The 14,452-nt window shown below is 40.6% G+C and overlaps 5 protein-coding genes across 5 annotated transcripts; 1 reads left to right on the forward strand and 4 right to left on the reverse strand.

Moving 5' to 3' along the window:
• Positions 1 to 521: 521 nt before the first annotated feature.
• On the reverse strand, positions 522 to 2,289 carry BDB00DRAFT_871195 (MAGE family-domain-containing protein; the record flags this gene model as incomplete). Its single annotated transcript, XM_053126803.1, has 8 exons — positions 522 to 540; positions 625 to 695; positions 788 to 1,005; positions 1,134 to 1,310; positions 1,400 to 1,528; positions 1,625 to 1,718; positions 1,790 to 1,900; positions 2,263 to 2,289. 8 exons carry the CDS (start codon positions 2,287 to 2,289, stop codon positions 522 to 524), a joined length of 846 nt encoding a protein of 281 aa, XP_052980909.1.
• Positions 2,290 to 2,587: 298 nt separating this feature from the next.
• On the reverse strand, positions 2,588 to 2,949 carry BDB00DRAFT_871196 (uncharacterized protein; the record flags this gene model as incomplete). The annotated part of the gene is made up of 2 exons (XM_053126804.1): positions 2,588 to 2,778; positions 2,850 to 2,949. The coding sequence occupies 2 exons, from the start codon at positions 2,947 to 2,949 to the stop codon at positions 2,588 to 2,590; spliced, it is 291 nt and encodes a 96-aa protein (XP_052980910.1).
• A 696-nt stretch (positions 2,950 to 3,645) lies between these two features.
• BDB00DRAFT_817657 (ATPase, V0 complex, subunit E1/e2) lies at positions 3,646 to 4,452 on the reverse strand. The gene is made up of 3 exons (XM_053123086.1): positions 4,225 to 4,452; positions 4,070 to 4,117; positions 3,646 to 3,905 (listed from the first exon to the last, which is right to left on the reverse strand). The coding sequence occupies exons 1-3, from the start codon at positions 4,314 to 4,316 to the stop codon at positions 3,827 to 3,829; spliced, it is 219 nt and encodes a 72-aa protein (XP_052980911.1). The 5' UTR covers positions 4,317 to 4,452; the 3' UTR covers positions 3,646 to 3,826.
• Positions 4,453 to 9,695: 5,243 nt separating this feature from the next.
• Positions 9,696 to 10,782, forward strand: BDB00DRAFT_817669 (uncharacterized protein). Its single transcript, XM_053123087.1, has 5 exons — positions 9,696 to 9,914; positions 10,048 to 10,104; positions 10,207 to 10,248; positions 10,314 to 10,366; positions 10,460 to 10,782. The coding sequence occupies exons 1-5, from the start codon at positions 9,841 to 9,843 to the stop codon at positions 10,615 to 10,617; spliced, it is 384 nt and encodes a 127-aa protein (XP_052980912.1). The 5' UTR covers positions 9,696 to 9,840; the 3' UTR covers positions 10,618 to 10,782.
• Positions 10,783 to 13,254: 2,472 nt separating this feature from the next.
• On the reverse strand, positions 13,255 to 14,398 carry BDB00DRAFT_787004 (uncharacterized protein; the record flags this gene model as incomplete). The annotated part of the gene is made up of 2 exons (XM_053120658.1): positions 13,255 to 13,700; positions 13,855 to 14,398. The coding sequence occupies 2 exons, from the start codon at positions 14,396 to 14,398 to the stop codon at positions 13,255 to 13,257; spliced, it is 990 nt and encodes a 329-aa protein (XP_052980913.1).
• Between the last annotated feature and the right edge of the window lie 54 nt (positions 14,399 to 14,452).

Raw genomic sequence — 14,452 nt, forward strand, 5'->3', positions numbered from 1 at the left:
GGTTCCTCGTCGCTTTCCATTGCCAAAAGAAATCTCCGTCAGCAAACTTCAGTCTAGGGGAGAATATCAATTTATATGTGAGTAGAACTACAGATATCGATTTTTGCGGTAAATAGTATTTCAGAGCAACGTAAAGGAAGGAGGTGACGTATGTGTATTGAGCAAACATAAGAAAGGGATTATGTGTATGATTCCATAGAGTTATTCCAATCCTTCTTGTACTATATATATGGTAGCAGAATGTTAATGATGCAAAGTTAATAGCTTGCTGTTAGTAACCACATAGTTGCATTTCCAGCCCATATCATATAATAGCGTTGTCAAAAACCATGTGTGAATATATACCCAGTAATTTGTCTGCGGCTCGACAACAGCGACACGCATTTATTTGGAAAGTCAGAAAAGAGAAAGGAAGTGTGAGGGGATTGGGGTATGCGACAGAGAAAAGAGGAGGAGGCAGAATGTCGTGAACGCATCGAGCAATCATTTTCTGGCATGGATGTTTTTTTACCATAAATATATTAGATAGGCGGTTCAAGACTTGAACAAGTGTCATAATCACTGCCTTTTCATTTCTTCTCCTTCTTCTGCGTCGTCTTTTTCTTCCTAAAAAAGCGTCTTTACCGCAAATCGTACCCTGCTGCTCTATAGATGTAATCCTTCATCGTTTCCTCGTTGACATCGGAACCATATGTCTACACATAGTTCATGCGCGCATCAATCAGACATTTCCTCCAATAAATGACAAGGTGAAAAGGACACGGAATCTCATGTTATATACACTTACCGAGACAATGAAGCCTATAATATCCTCATCTGTTACCTCAGCTTTTGCGCGAGGTCCCCAGTAGTATTCTCGACCGCTTTCGTTATTGGGATCCGTTCCTGTTTTGCTTCGCACCAAATAGTTTAGCTTTACAAACGAATCAAGCACTTTTTCACGGTCTCCAAATGTTTGTGAGTCATCAATAACACCTAATCGATCCAGATGCTCGAAAAGGTCCACTACAAAATAAATTTATAACAGTATATGAGCAAACAGACAACACTTTGATAAATTCGTAATCCATTCTTCTCCATCTCCTCCCCCCCCCACCCCCTCGATCAAGGGCCAAAATAAAATTCGGTAACACCTTCTGACATGATTTGCTCATTTGTAAAGATGAGGGCAAGAACGACATAGAGCAAGCCATGCAATTCAGTTTCTTCGTCTGAACGGTGTATCAATTCAGGTGTGCGATATGCATTTTCGAGCGAATTGCACAGAACGTACGTTTTGGTTGTGGATCCTGCCTTTGTTGTTGCTTTGCCTATCAACCATACATGGTGAGTATTTTATTCTATTTTGTACTCTTTCTTCCACCATAGTTTTTATAGAGTATAAGCTTCTCTCTATTACCTTTGTTGTTATCCAGTGTAGGTCTTTCTTTTGGGGGCAACTCCACCATTTCGAATCCAAATAAATGCTTCAACCTGCGTTGAACATCCGCTTGAACCCGGTTGAAATCGCGTGATCGTTCTTGTAAAACTATATACAGTAAGGTTAATTCAGCATGTCATATAACAAAGCCATTAACTCGTATGTTTGCAGTCGTGAAGAGTCCATGCAAGTATGTATACGTACTCTTTTTATTGATTTCGTCGCGCCGAATGGGCACGCGTTTGTATTCACAAGCAAGCGCGTATCGCACCGTGTCTTTGACTTTTCGTTGAAACGCCTTGAGAATTCGTTGGGAATCTTTAGTTTTTGTGTTTGGACCAACAAAAAAGGAATTAATTTAAAACAAACCTCGGCATCCCAGTTGGTTGATCCTGGATCTGTTTTTATACGTTGACTCGAGCTGGCTCCTCTGTATTCATCGTCACTGTCATCTCTGATTCTTCTTGTCCGTTTCTGACTCTGTGATGGTTTAAGCGATCTTTAAGTACTTTGTTGGTTTGTTAATTGTGTAAAAGGGTGGTTTCAAAAGTGCTTACCATTGCGTGTGATATGGGTTTTAATTGACAAGATGAAAAAAGGTAAACGTGTTTCGCGTCCGCGTTACAGGTCCCGGATTTGGATTCGGGCGCATCCCACTCGATAGAAATCCTGGGCTGTCGCTTTGCAAGAATTATAATCCTCTGCATTCTAGCAGCCTCACACACGTGTATAGTAAACACACATGTTGCTGGATCCTTTGACCTATAAAGCATCCCATGCGTTTAAAGAAACTAACTTAGTGATGGATCAAACAGGGTTAGCAGCAGTATTACAAGATATACCCATGCTTCAGTTGTTACATAGTTCATTTTTGTTTAATCTTGAAAACAAGAACGATTGTGAGGAGAGAGTATGATTAATTGAAAGAAAAGGAGTGGATTGAAAATGGTTAAATGCCAGATAGATATAATATACAAATTGAAGAACTTGTTGTTGCTGTGGTTAATGGAAAGGAAAAGAGGATTGCTTCTTTGCGTTGCTTTGTGGATGATAGGGGGGGTTAGACGCTGAACTAATGTAAGGGAGGAGAGAACGATCCGAAAGTAATAGACATTGTTTTTGATGAATTGCACTATTATTATCGATATTAATAATCATCTGCACCGATCATGAGAAATTGTAGGTCTCTGAGCATCGGGTGATGTGTTCACTCTTTCTGCCGAGCATCGTGGATTTTCTGTTAAGGTTCTTGTTGCTGCTGGGCACTGTTGGCGGTGGCCGTACTTCGCCTGCTGCATTTTTTTGGTGCTGATGCAGGTACACGCCATCCTGGTAGTAGTGTCGATAGAAATCGCGATCTAGCAAACAATGACAACATATTTCCACTTTGTTATTATCTGCTAATTACCATCCTATCATGTGTCTTTACCTTTTTGCTCAAATTCGGGGGTTGCGACCTGACGACGCTTTGTGTATTTTTCCAGTTTCCATAGGTCGAACTGTGTCTTAAGTTTCTCTACAAAGCCCATGGTTTCCAAATTCAAATAGAGACAATTTCGAAGAAAGAAAATGACAATCTGCAAGAATTCATTTTGACGTGATGAGTCAAGTGAACCAAAATTAAAGCTAGTTTGAGCTCTATCTCCCTTGAGTATTGTGTTTAGAAACTTTACGTTTTCTTTTTGTTTGCTTCAAGTAGGTGGTCGGTAGGTCGTCTTGCTAGCTGCTGCTATCTGGTAAGCTGTCGTTGTTATCGCCTGTTCGTCGCTCGTAACTGCGTTCCTGGGATACTACGGGGTGTATTTTCTGACAATTACAAGGAAAGGGAAGGAGGGGCCACCGAAAAATATAACAATCAATGGATGACGGTAGATGATATTTATACTCTATGTAGTAGAATATGGCAAAAAAGAGAAAAAAAAGGGCTTAAAATAAGAATAGAAGAAAAAGGGAAGGGAGAGCGATGAACAAACTTGGTAAAAGGCCACCCTCTCTTGCTATAACACAACAATAGGAGTGGCAACCGGAGAGTGTTTTCTTGAATTACTATGTGTAACGCTCAAGGTTACATAAGGTCCAAGGCTGCAAGCTTCTTTTGGTGTTCAGCCCACACCATAAACCCTTAATACCTTCTTTCTCTAGCGCCCCCCCCCCCACCTCACACACAACTCCCCTCTAGGACAACAAGGTGTGGGGGATTAAAATTGAAAGAGATATCTAGAAACACCCAAACTTCAAAAAAAAACATGTTGTTTATGCAACTAGCAAGAAGGATGTGCTTTGTTCGGGCAAACAGTAAAAGGGGATTGGTACAGTTATAAGGGTATGTTGTAGAGAAGCTCTTCTTTTTCTTTATGTCTGGGCCGTTATAATATACGTTGGGGGATGTTATATATGTAGCTTGTTCTACTCGAGATGAGGACGCATGCCTGTCTTTTTCGGGACAATCAACGGATGAAGTTGCGCGAGGTACGTAATAGCCCATCTAATATCCAATGTACAGTGCGAAAGGACAGTTAGGATATATACACACACATCATTATCATATAAATGATTATCCGCTGTTCCCTTTTTCTTTTTTCCCCGTCCTACAGCTTTCTCTCCCTCTCTTTCTATCTCTTCTAGGACAGAGTGTCCAATGATACGTACGACATGTAGCAGCATGCGAGCGTCATTATAATAATTGTACGAATCACACTACAATTGTTGAGGTTTTTAACAAGGGTTGAGTTTCTGAGCTTGCTCTTCGTTCCACGTACGACGACTCTCTTGATTCAATCAGTACATCTCGTAAAATAACTTACGTTTGATTGTCACCCTTTGGCGTCAATACATAGCCTGCAGCCGAGGCAATCACTACAGCAATGAACACCCAAATGAGGTTATAGCCTGACATTGTCTTCTTTTAAATGCTGAACAAAATCAAGTATGGTAGAAGAAAAGTGAGTGTGTATGTGTATGGCGTGCGTGTCGAGCGAAGAAAAGAGTACGGGTTGAACCCTTCAATCATCCAATCATGGCGTGTGGCGAATAGGAAACATTGAGGTTCCGCTAAGTGTTTCATCCTTATTGATGCAATCAAGGGGGCGGATTTATGATCGTGCTTCTTAGCTAGAGATGATTACGCATCTTTAAAGCGAATGCACTGATTCTATCTACAAATGCTTGTCATTTTACTATATGGGTTATTTATGCATCATTTGTAAGCGATCACCTAGGTTACATATGCAAAAGCTTAGGATTACCTAGGCAAGGGTGAGTGTTTTTTGTGGGGTTTAATAAACTCGTGTTCCTGAGGAGAAGCAGTCGTTCTGCACTGCAGTAACCTGTATCAAAACCATCCCTTCCCCTTTATTTGCGACCATGTCTTTCACGCGTTTTCCGAACGGCAACATTGTTTAACACATTCAGATCCTCAAAGATGTTGAAGGCCATTTGGTGTACGACACAGACATCGGCTCGCAACTTTTCCAAAAAAGCTACGATCACCTCAAGCTAGGCATTAGCGTCAGCAAGGTTTGCCTTGGTGCTGTCCAATGTACCGAGGAAGAAACTGGTGAGACCTGGGTTTACCAAGGCAAACATCAGGAAGCAATTGGGAACAGGCTGTACTTTCTGCTCAGAGAAATCGCCTTTGATTCATATCGCATGTGATGCAAAAGTCAATATGAAATTTACTGGCAATGGCGGCAAGTTGACTCACAAGGGCGCACACACACGTACATACATCATACATATATACATATTATAGAATAAGAACATGAATAACCAATATAGCACTCAAAAAACTTCAATTGATAAGATACAGAGTAAGTTCACGATCTTTACTGCCATACTGTCATATAAGTGTTTTAAAGTACATTTTTCTTTTGCTGTCGAATGGGATAGATAGTAGAACAAGAAGAGTGAATAATATGATGGTAGCAATGACTATACAAAAATTGTAAGAAGTTGTACTAAAATCCCAATCCCACAAAAGATGATATCCAACAAAAAATGTTCGACTTTATAAATCCCATAAGAAATATCCCACAAAAAATGTTCGTCTTCAAAAATCCCACAAAAAATATCCCACAAATCTGTGGCGAAGCACAAAAAAAGACCACACCCCACAGTGAGGCGGACGAAAATACCTTTAAAAAAGCAAACGTGAAGATAAAGGCTTCTACAAGGATCCTTATGCACGTCGAGTGGTGTACGTGAACAGGTATGTATTGTTAGCAGCAACAATTATGGCAAGCCTTTAACAGTGAACTATGTGTTTGAAAGATGCTTTTATTTTATGTCAAGACGATATGAGTGCAAAACCTGTCATGTCTCATTGGGTGCACACGATGAAAAAATCTTGAAACAGAATTTCCCGCCATTATTTCTTACCGATGTGTTATCTCTAAGGATCTCATTGACATTTTACGACCTTGTATGCAGCACGGTATGGGAGTTGCAAACTTTTGAGATATGCTACAGGAACTGCATCTCGCATGCCATATCCGACTGCATATCATATACACCCTATAATAAATACATCGTCGAACGAACCCAATTTACAAGGAGACGGAAAATTGCATCAGAAGCTACCCTGAGTTCTCTACATTCAAGGATCCTCAAGGATACGCTGGATACATTCCTTCTATACCATACTTTCGACTCATATACAATGCTATCATGGGTTCTCTTCGTCCAATTATGGACAAGCGGATGGTTACTATTGATGGAGAGATACTCAAGGGAGACCACACATTCAAATTTTTGAAGAAAGTTGCAAAAATGGGTGACGCACCGACTTTTGGCGCTCTATATACTATATGTAACGCGTATGAGGAGATACAATGCAATTGCAAGTCCCCACCAAGTCATTATCGCATTCACAGACGCCTTTTCAGGAAATGATGAAAACACACAACATGTACGGCGTACGGGTATAAACCACCGCAGCTATTTTATACTGACAACATCCGGAGAGACAAGGCGTTCCTACTTGATAATATCAGCTCATTGAAGAACGGTGCCAAGACTAGCAGCTTGACTTTAACTGAATCCACGCACGACAATCGCATATTACACCTGCCAACCTCTATTACCACGCACTACATACGCAATGAAACCGAAGCTGAAGAAAAAATTACGAATACCATCTTGTGTGATATTGATCCCCAAACGCTTGTAATTGATTTGGATTGCGAATGGAACTTCAGTCGACATGCTTCCCCTGGCAAATTGGCAATATTACAGTTAGCATACAAGGTATTGGCTCTGTTCTGTTACACTATCGTTATAGCAAGTTACAGCTTCACGCTAACAGAATAACTTGTGGTTTAGAGCCACGTATTTGTCCTACCAATTCGCCAGTAAAAAGATATTCCTCCTTCTATCGAAACTCTTCTAAAGGCATCCAAGTAAATAAAAGCTGCCGTAATGTTATTGGTGACTTGAAAAATCTAAAGCGCGACTACGGACTAGACTATCATGAAGGCACGGGGTTGGAGCTCGGCAAGTTTTCTCGTAGACGAGGCTTCATTGAAAATGGAAATGTAGGACTAGCTACGATTGCCGAAAAAATACTTGGTGGTAGGATCGAGAAGAATGATAGAGACAGCAACTGGGAATCACAATATCTTTCCGAGAATCAAGTGTATTATGCAGCGCTGGACGCGCGGGCGTCGTTGGCGATATATACAAAGCTTGTGTGTTTTCGTACACTGGGTAAAACCGTACCAAATCCTCCTCTGCATGGTGGGTACTTTGCTATTTACTCCCGTCTTCAATGTTCATTTCCAATTGCATATGATATGGCGAGATATTACACAATGAGCAGCAGGTACTTTACGATTTACGTAATATTTTTGGAAGAAATGCATGATTCATTAACAACGTGTGCTTCTCTTCATGAATTACTAGATAACATTTGACGACAACATGGCATATATATCGACCAATCACGTTTGTGTTCCTGGCGCAATCCTTGACTCGCACACTCATAAAACTCTTATGGACTTTGGAGACCTCCCTTTTTCTGTGGCAGTACCTATATCCATGCTACGATTCGAATTAAAAAGTCGCTATGTCTATGGCGAGAGCAACCACCGCATCAAGGCAATAACCGATCACAAGCCAACATACCTGACGATATGCACGATACACATCATATAACCGACAGTATACCAGACGATAGTGATCAGGAGTCAACATCTTCTTGTTCGACGTCAACATCACACGAAACCAATGACAACTCCAATTGAACAAAGCTCATCAAATATACCATGTTCCGACTCTTCGAACTCCAATTTCACGAATATTTATGCGCAGGATATCCAGCAGCAACCAGTATATTCGAGAATCCTAAAAGACATCTATCATTTTATGGCGCTAATCAAGATACCCCAACGTCACATTCTCGCTCCCGGCAACTACGCAACGCTATCTTTGTTGTGGACCAAGAAGATCGGCAAAAAATGGAGCGATATCTAGCGACCAAAACATTACATGGGAATACATGTTGAACACAAATCCATCTTGGGTTATGCTAAGAGTGAAACATATCGTCGCACCACCACACGAGCCCGGTCCAAAAGTCCATAATCTTTTTGCTGAATACAGTAACCTAATTTGCACCAGAACTGGAAGGAAACGGTTTAGTAATGACGCCCACCGTCAAGCCCAAAACATGCTCAAGGCAATATATGAAGGCCAAGTTTCTGATCTCCCGATATGCCGCTGTACTATAAAATTGGAAACGATATAAGAGCAAACCTTTCCCTTTATCGGTGTGCCCGTGGTACTAACTCTCTAGAGGGTGGAGTCCATCAAAACATTATCCGTGCTATTGGTTCTAGTGGTGCCGGACAACATTTGGCTGATTGCTTTCTTGCTGAGTATGATATCGACTTCGTCATAACTAAAGGTAAAAGGTGATATCCACTGAAATCAATTAGTTTTGATATTGAGATTCCTTATATATCAGGTCGGCACTATGAATCGATATTTACGACAGTACAAGGGACATTATGATCCATGGTTGATTTTATATCTACGAATACTGAAATCAAAGAGGGTTGAAGCAGTACTAGGTTCAAAAGCAGCACAGCTTAGTCGGCTGAATGAACTTACTACTACATACATCATACTATGGTTTATTTCTCTCACGACGAACTGCTGCTACACACTAATGGCATATGAATACATGCAATCTTACAACAAAGTTGTTATGTGCGAGGAAGTGAAATAACTTACCGAAAAGGAGTTTCGCCGTATTGTTGTTGTTCCTTATGTGAGATGGGGGTGATAAAGGTTTTTCTAGTATATGCACTCATGTATGCGCGTCAAGTGCTTATAGATAGCAGCAGCACAGAAACTTATAACATATGCTGTTGTCCCATGTGTCTGTATACAAATAAAACTCAAATTTGGTAAATTCGGCGCCCTACGTACGTACATTACATCAAGGGACAAACAAAACATTGACGACTCGGGTTTTTCAGTCTAATGTAATGTGAAACTGCGTCCCTCCTTCTTTTTAGCAAGCATTATCCATAACATGAACAACTTGAACCCGGTGTCAGCTCCTAAGTAGAAGCGGGAAAAAAGGCTCGAAGGCTCTTTTGTTGTCATGACTGCTGTCGCATGCATATAATGTATACGTAACTTCTTTCATATATGTAAATTTACAATTCACACCCTCCAAACCAAACCAGGGCAAGGCGCAGTGCCAATTTTACGGGCTCATTTGTTTTCATTATATATCAGGTAATGCATCATGTATGTATAATATCATGTGGTGACTGTAAGCAATAATCGAACTAAGAATAGTCGTATTTAAACATGGACCAAACTGATTTTAAGAGTTGCTGCTTCCTAGACACCCTCGGCTACGAATAGTGATAGTCATCCGCCCTTGCTTTTTCCTAGCATCATAGGATCATCATCGTTTCTTTTGAAACACGCCAATGCGATACGCCCCGCGGGCCGTGCACTCGTCGTCTAGTTCAATGGCGCAAACTAATCCGTCGTCTGATGATGGATGCGTAGCTATGAAACAAAAAATAGCCTGCCACTTGATCTATTTTCTTCAAAAAGATGGTCGCTCTTGCTCCTCAAGTGTCAAAACAGATAGGGTGTAGGTTATTGATGTGAAGAAACAAAAAAGAGCTCGACTTGATTCTTTTATTTTTGTTTGCTGCAATACCCTTATTCGTAAATGAATATTTTCGGCAAGCCAAATTTGTTTTAGTACCAAGCACCTCAGCGCGTTTCTTCAAAGCAGCAAAGTATAAAAAGACCCAGCAGTTGACATGTAGTTTCTTTCTTATAACCAGCAACATATCCACATATACATTCAACATCTTCTCTACTACTGTATTTGCTTTTCTCTCGAGCACACGTACACACATACATTTATACCAAATATTTTCCATTAGACGAAAATGAAGTCCTTTGTCGCATTTTTGCTTCTTGTGCTTGCTACCGCTGCCAGCGCGATCGTTTGGAATCCTGAAATGTGAGGCAACGCTAAGATAGATGATATATGTATAAAAAGAGAGACGAAAGCTATGATATATTCTACCCTATATCTCCAAAATTGTTTGCAATGATTAACTGATATGATAAAATATCTTTCGTTTTAATAATAGTACCACGCCCAATTCGGGCACCAAATGGCGCGCAGGAGAAAGTTACACCGTTCAATGGTATTTACTATCATTACACCTATATCAACTGTGACCGAAGAATCGTATAGATTTCTGGTGCATCGACTAACTCTATTTGGCGTTTTATTTCGGTCCTGTTAGGAAACCTTCCATCAACGGCGAGAATATACCTGAGGGTGTAAAGTAAGTAAAAGGGTAGTAATAGCAGCAGTATGGTCATTAACGTCTTACTGCTCACAATCATGTAGTGGTATGATCAAGCTCGGTTACTTGGAAGACGGATCGATCAACGAACATCTTTGTAAGTTATCTTAGTATATATTTTGGCCTTAATACGTGCCAAAGAGCACGCGTTTGGGGATAAAAAAACACTAATGCATTCGTAATACTTCAGATTGGGATTTGGCTTCTGGCTTCCCACTCAACAAGGGTGCACAAAGCATTACTTTGCCTGCAGATTTGGAAACCAAGACATCATACATCGTTGTGCTCATGGGGGATTCGGGCAACGCATCTCCCAAATTTACCATCAAAGCTGCCCGCGCTTCGTAAATAATAGTTTCGCAGTTTAGCATCTTTTCATGTTCAATTTTTTTTAAATTGTACCTGTACATACAGCCGTTTTGGATAGCAATATAATCACTTGAAAACCTATCAAATGAAGCTTATCATGCATCTGGGGTGGTTGTGAAAAATGACGATCTCCAAGGCGACTTTTTACTCTTTTCGGCACAATGTTGACCCTCGCTGTTACACTATCATCATGCGGTACCAGGTAAACAAAACAACGCCGTTCCTATGACTCGGGCACCATTTCAGCGATTTATACTCGTTTATATTAAATGACAGAGTGCTAGTATTAGTTTTGTACAAAACGTAAATTTTCTTGTCAGATGGTCTGTTTCATAAAAAATGACGCCATTACCTAACATTGCTCCAATGTTAAATCCAACTGTAGTGGGGTTCCAGTCCGTCGCCATAGCAGCGGAGGGACTGCCTGTATAATCTAGAGTCACTTGAGTCGCCTTGAGGGAAGAATCATTGCTAGTGGTATACAGACTGTCATCGATCGTTTGGTTTAAAGCAATGGCCACAATATAATGCGATCTATCAGCGGCAAAAGAGCTAATGTTTGAGGAGGCCCGACCATTGATTTGCACTAGCATCATCAATTGGTTTGAGGCGGATGACTTGTATCTTGGTAACAAACCAATCTACATGCTTATGACGAACCCGAATATATATCATAGTATAATGTGTTTATTTCTTTCGTTAATTAGGTACAGTGTTTTGCTCTGCTTTCTATTACACTAAGGTAGACCATGTTTTTTGGAATTATTATAGGCAATCAGCGGCACTTTCCAGTCCATTCGGTGCACAACATTTGAGATAATTTTGGGCTTCAGATAGATTTTGCACACCACAAGCATCCCTCGAAGGCTGACATGGACTTCTACTGTAGGACTGACAACATCTAAGAGTGAAAGGGTTGAATCTGATTCGAATGCATTCGGGTTCCAAGCCAAGAATTTTGTTGTCGGTGGCGGCGGCAGTGCCCGTAATGATGGTGGTGGTGGTCAAGGCGAGGACAAGACATAAAGTAGTAGTAATAATTGATGATTGTGTGCGCACCATAGTTCTGATATGTATGTAATACGTATTCAATAAATTTTCAAGCGTTGTTGCTGTCCTTTTTCCTTCCCCCTACAAGCGTCGTACTATACGACTCTTTATATACACATTCTCAACTGTTTTGTAAGGAAAAGCGGATCTATCGATGTCTCTCCCCTTTATATCCGATTTTTTCAGGAACGAACTATACTACGCAGCAGGGAGAACGTTTTTTTTTTGCATGGGCGCTATCAGCCCCTTAATTCCCGTCTTAAAAAAATATGTATCCATCGCTAGCAACACTTTTTTTTTGTATAGAATGACATTTGTTAAAGTATATCGTGTATTTTGTTGAAATATATCTTCAAAAGCCTTCTTTTGCTGTTGTAGTTCATTGTTTCTGAGATCTACTCATGCTCCAAGTGCGCTCCTTGAGTTACCGAGAACTTATCAGCCGGTTGAATAGAGTGAATTTAAGGGGGCAAAGAGGGAGCATATTGGATGTGCGCATTTCGAATTTTTTGTTGTATGGGAGTGTATGTATGCACCACTGAGTGCTTTACTGTCGTACGAGGAGACTTTAGGGACTCGCTTACTGTTGTAGAGCTGTGGTAGATTTATTTTTCAAATGCAAGAAGGATGTGTTGTGTTTTTGGTGGCGAATAGAACAAAATAATTACATACGTAATGTATTGTTATGTAGAGCATACATATATATCATATGGAAACGAGAAAGAGGAAGGTAGAAGATAAAAGCGCCTTCCTTTAACACGAGAGATTACTGCTGGCTGTTTTTACGTGAAGAGGTCTTCATTCAATCAAAAACTGTATAGTGTATGTGTAACTCATCTATAATTCATGATGAAGAGAGTACAGTAGTGCCAGCTCAGTTGTGATTTTTGATATCAATATCCATCTGAATTAACGATTTGACGTGATGCTTCTTTTCCGAGTATTATTGGAAGAAATCTGCATAAACAGCAAACCAATGTTTCCAGGGCGAGGTAGTTGAATAGCTGGACATATTCCTAGGTAGTTTTTAGCTTCAAACGTAACATATGTTAAATTATGTTGCACGGCAAGTATAGTATTTATATTCTTGTGCACTATGTATACATACGAATTGCAACCTTGTACTAAGGCGTACCAAATAAGTCACAGATGTCTTTAGATATACACAAGAAGTGTGTCTCGATCAGCTCTTAAACTCCTTGCTCTCCTTTCCTAACATCTCTTCCTGCCTAGGATGATTTTTAATATAAATTGATTGTATAATTTACCTCAGAAATCTAGCACTAACTTCCAATAATACTGGAGCAATATCAATGTCAACGGATATAAACGTGGTAGTACTTTTACAAACTCCAGAGCTCATTGAAGCACGGATTTTTTTCGGGGCATAATTTGCAATGCCAACAACTGATAAAAGAGTCGGTCATACTTTTTTAAGAAACTTCAGTGCAAATGTATACTAAGTTAATTTTCTATTTGTGATTGTAAAGAAGTGCTACTTCATTGTTGTCGTTGTTAGATACTTAGCAACATACTGTAGTCTACATTATGCAGTAGTCTGTACATTCATTCCTCCTTCCAAGTTTGCTCAAATCCAATACCCGTTTGATTCCAATTGCTCCCCATGAATGGTCCTTTGCCAGTTATGTCCACTGTCACTTGTGCCGCCTTAAGTAAGATGTCATCCCTCGGACTACCGTACACAATTTGTGCAAAAGCGATTGCACGCACAGCCTTAACGCAATGAACTTCATTAGCCGCAAGAGCAAGCTTGATCACATCCAACCATGGGTTCGCACTGCCATCGACGACTGCTTGCTGTGGTGACTTGTATTCTGCTAGAGAATCCAACTGCAAGCTAGGGCATCCCCGTGAAACATAATGCAACAATGCTTCGGAAATATGGCCACGCAAAAGGAGTTCTGCTTGACCCGGCTCCAAGAATGATACAATGGTGTAAACTGCATGGACAGAAGTTAGGATATGCACCAAGTAGAAGTCTAATTTGGTCCCTTGTTTGCGGATGCCAGCAGCAGCATGTATAAAATATGCAGTTTATATACAGTTTTTTGAGGCTTGTCTCAGGATCTATATTGATGCGTACAAGGAAATTAGAGCCATGCATCATTATATGAGGTAAAGGCCATTGGTATAGTACTGTATTACCCGTATAATCCCACTGGCTTGCGTATTCGCGCAACTTAGCTGCAGCGCGGAGATTTTCAAGTACTGTCATAAAATCGTCGGTAAACTTGATAAACTTGATCATGTCGTCGAACTCGGTGTCTGTGCGAATAGCGTTGATAATCTCTTCGATACATCTTTTCTTCTGATCACCCGCTGCCATGCCAAATTTGGCATCATGCCCATCAATTAAAAGGGGCTTCAGCAGCGGAGCATACATAAGTCCAGAGGTGCAAGCAGCCATGGCCAATCGCTCGGCAGCAATATCTGGTAAAGTGAACTCTAGCGCGTATGCAATGTGGATTAAAGGATGATATGCACCGCCAGAAACATGAAGCAGCATGTCATCCTTGAACATACCGTGTTTTTCGATTTCTTCTTTGAACATGCCCAAATAACTCGTGTACGCGCCGAGGTTACCGAGCTCTAGGCGATAAATGTCTCGAGTCAGCTTCGTGCTGATAGGATCAGGTAAAGGCCGGATGTACGAGGCATGAATGTCAAAGATCTCTTGCAGTCGTTTCATGCTAGCGCCCCATGTAATAGGCAGCCAGATAGTGATGTATGAAATGGCTATGCA

Source organism: Zychaea mexicana (assembly GCF_025766255.1).
Source record: "Zychaea mexicana strain RSA 1403 chromosome Unknown BDB00scaffold_26, whole genome shotgun sequence".
Taxonomy (NCBI): domain Eukaryota; kingdom Fungi; phylum Mucoromycota; class Mucoromycetes; order Mucorales; family Lichtheimiaceae; genus Zychaea; species Zychaea mexicana.

Bases quoted from the DNA above. Each gene is read 5' to 3' on its own strand.
- BDB00DRAFT_817657 (XM_053123086.1), bottom strand. From the start codon at position 4,316: ATGTCAGGCTATAACCTCATTTGGGTGTTCATTGCTGTAGTGATTGCC. The intron at 4,118-4,224 runs GTAAGTTATTTT...CAACAATTGTAG, and splicing joins CCAAAGGGTGACAATCAAAC to TGTGATTCGTACAATTATTA. The intron at 3,906-4,069 runs GTACGTATCATT...ATTGGATATTAG, and splicing joins CTCGCATGCTGCTACATGTC to ATGGGCTATTACGTACCTCG.
- BDB00DRAFT_817669 (XM_053123087.1), top strand. From the start codon at position 9,841: ATGAAGTCCTTTGTCGCATTTTTGCTTCTTGTGCTTGCTACCGCTGCC. The intron at 9,915-10,047 runs GTGAGGCAACGC...TTTTAATAATAG, and splicing joins ATCGTTTGGAATCCTGAAAT to TACCACGCCCAATTCGGGCA. The intron at 10,249-10,313 runs GTAAGTAAAAGG...ACAATCATGTAG, and splicing joins AATATACCTGAGGGTGTAAA to TGGTATGATCAAGCTCGGTT.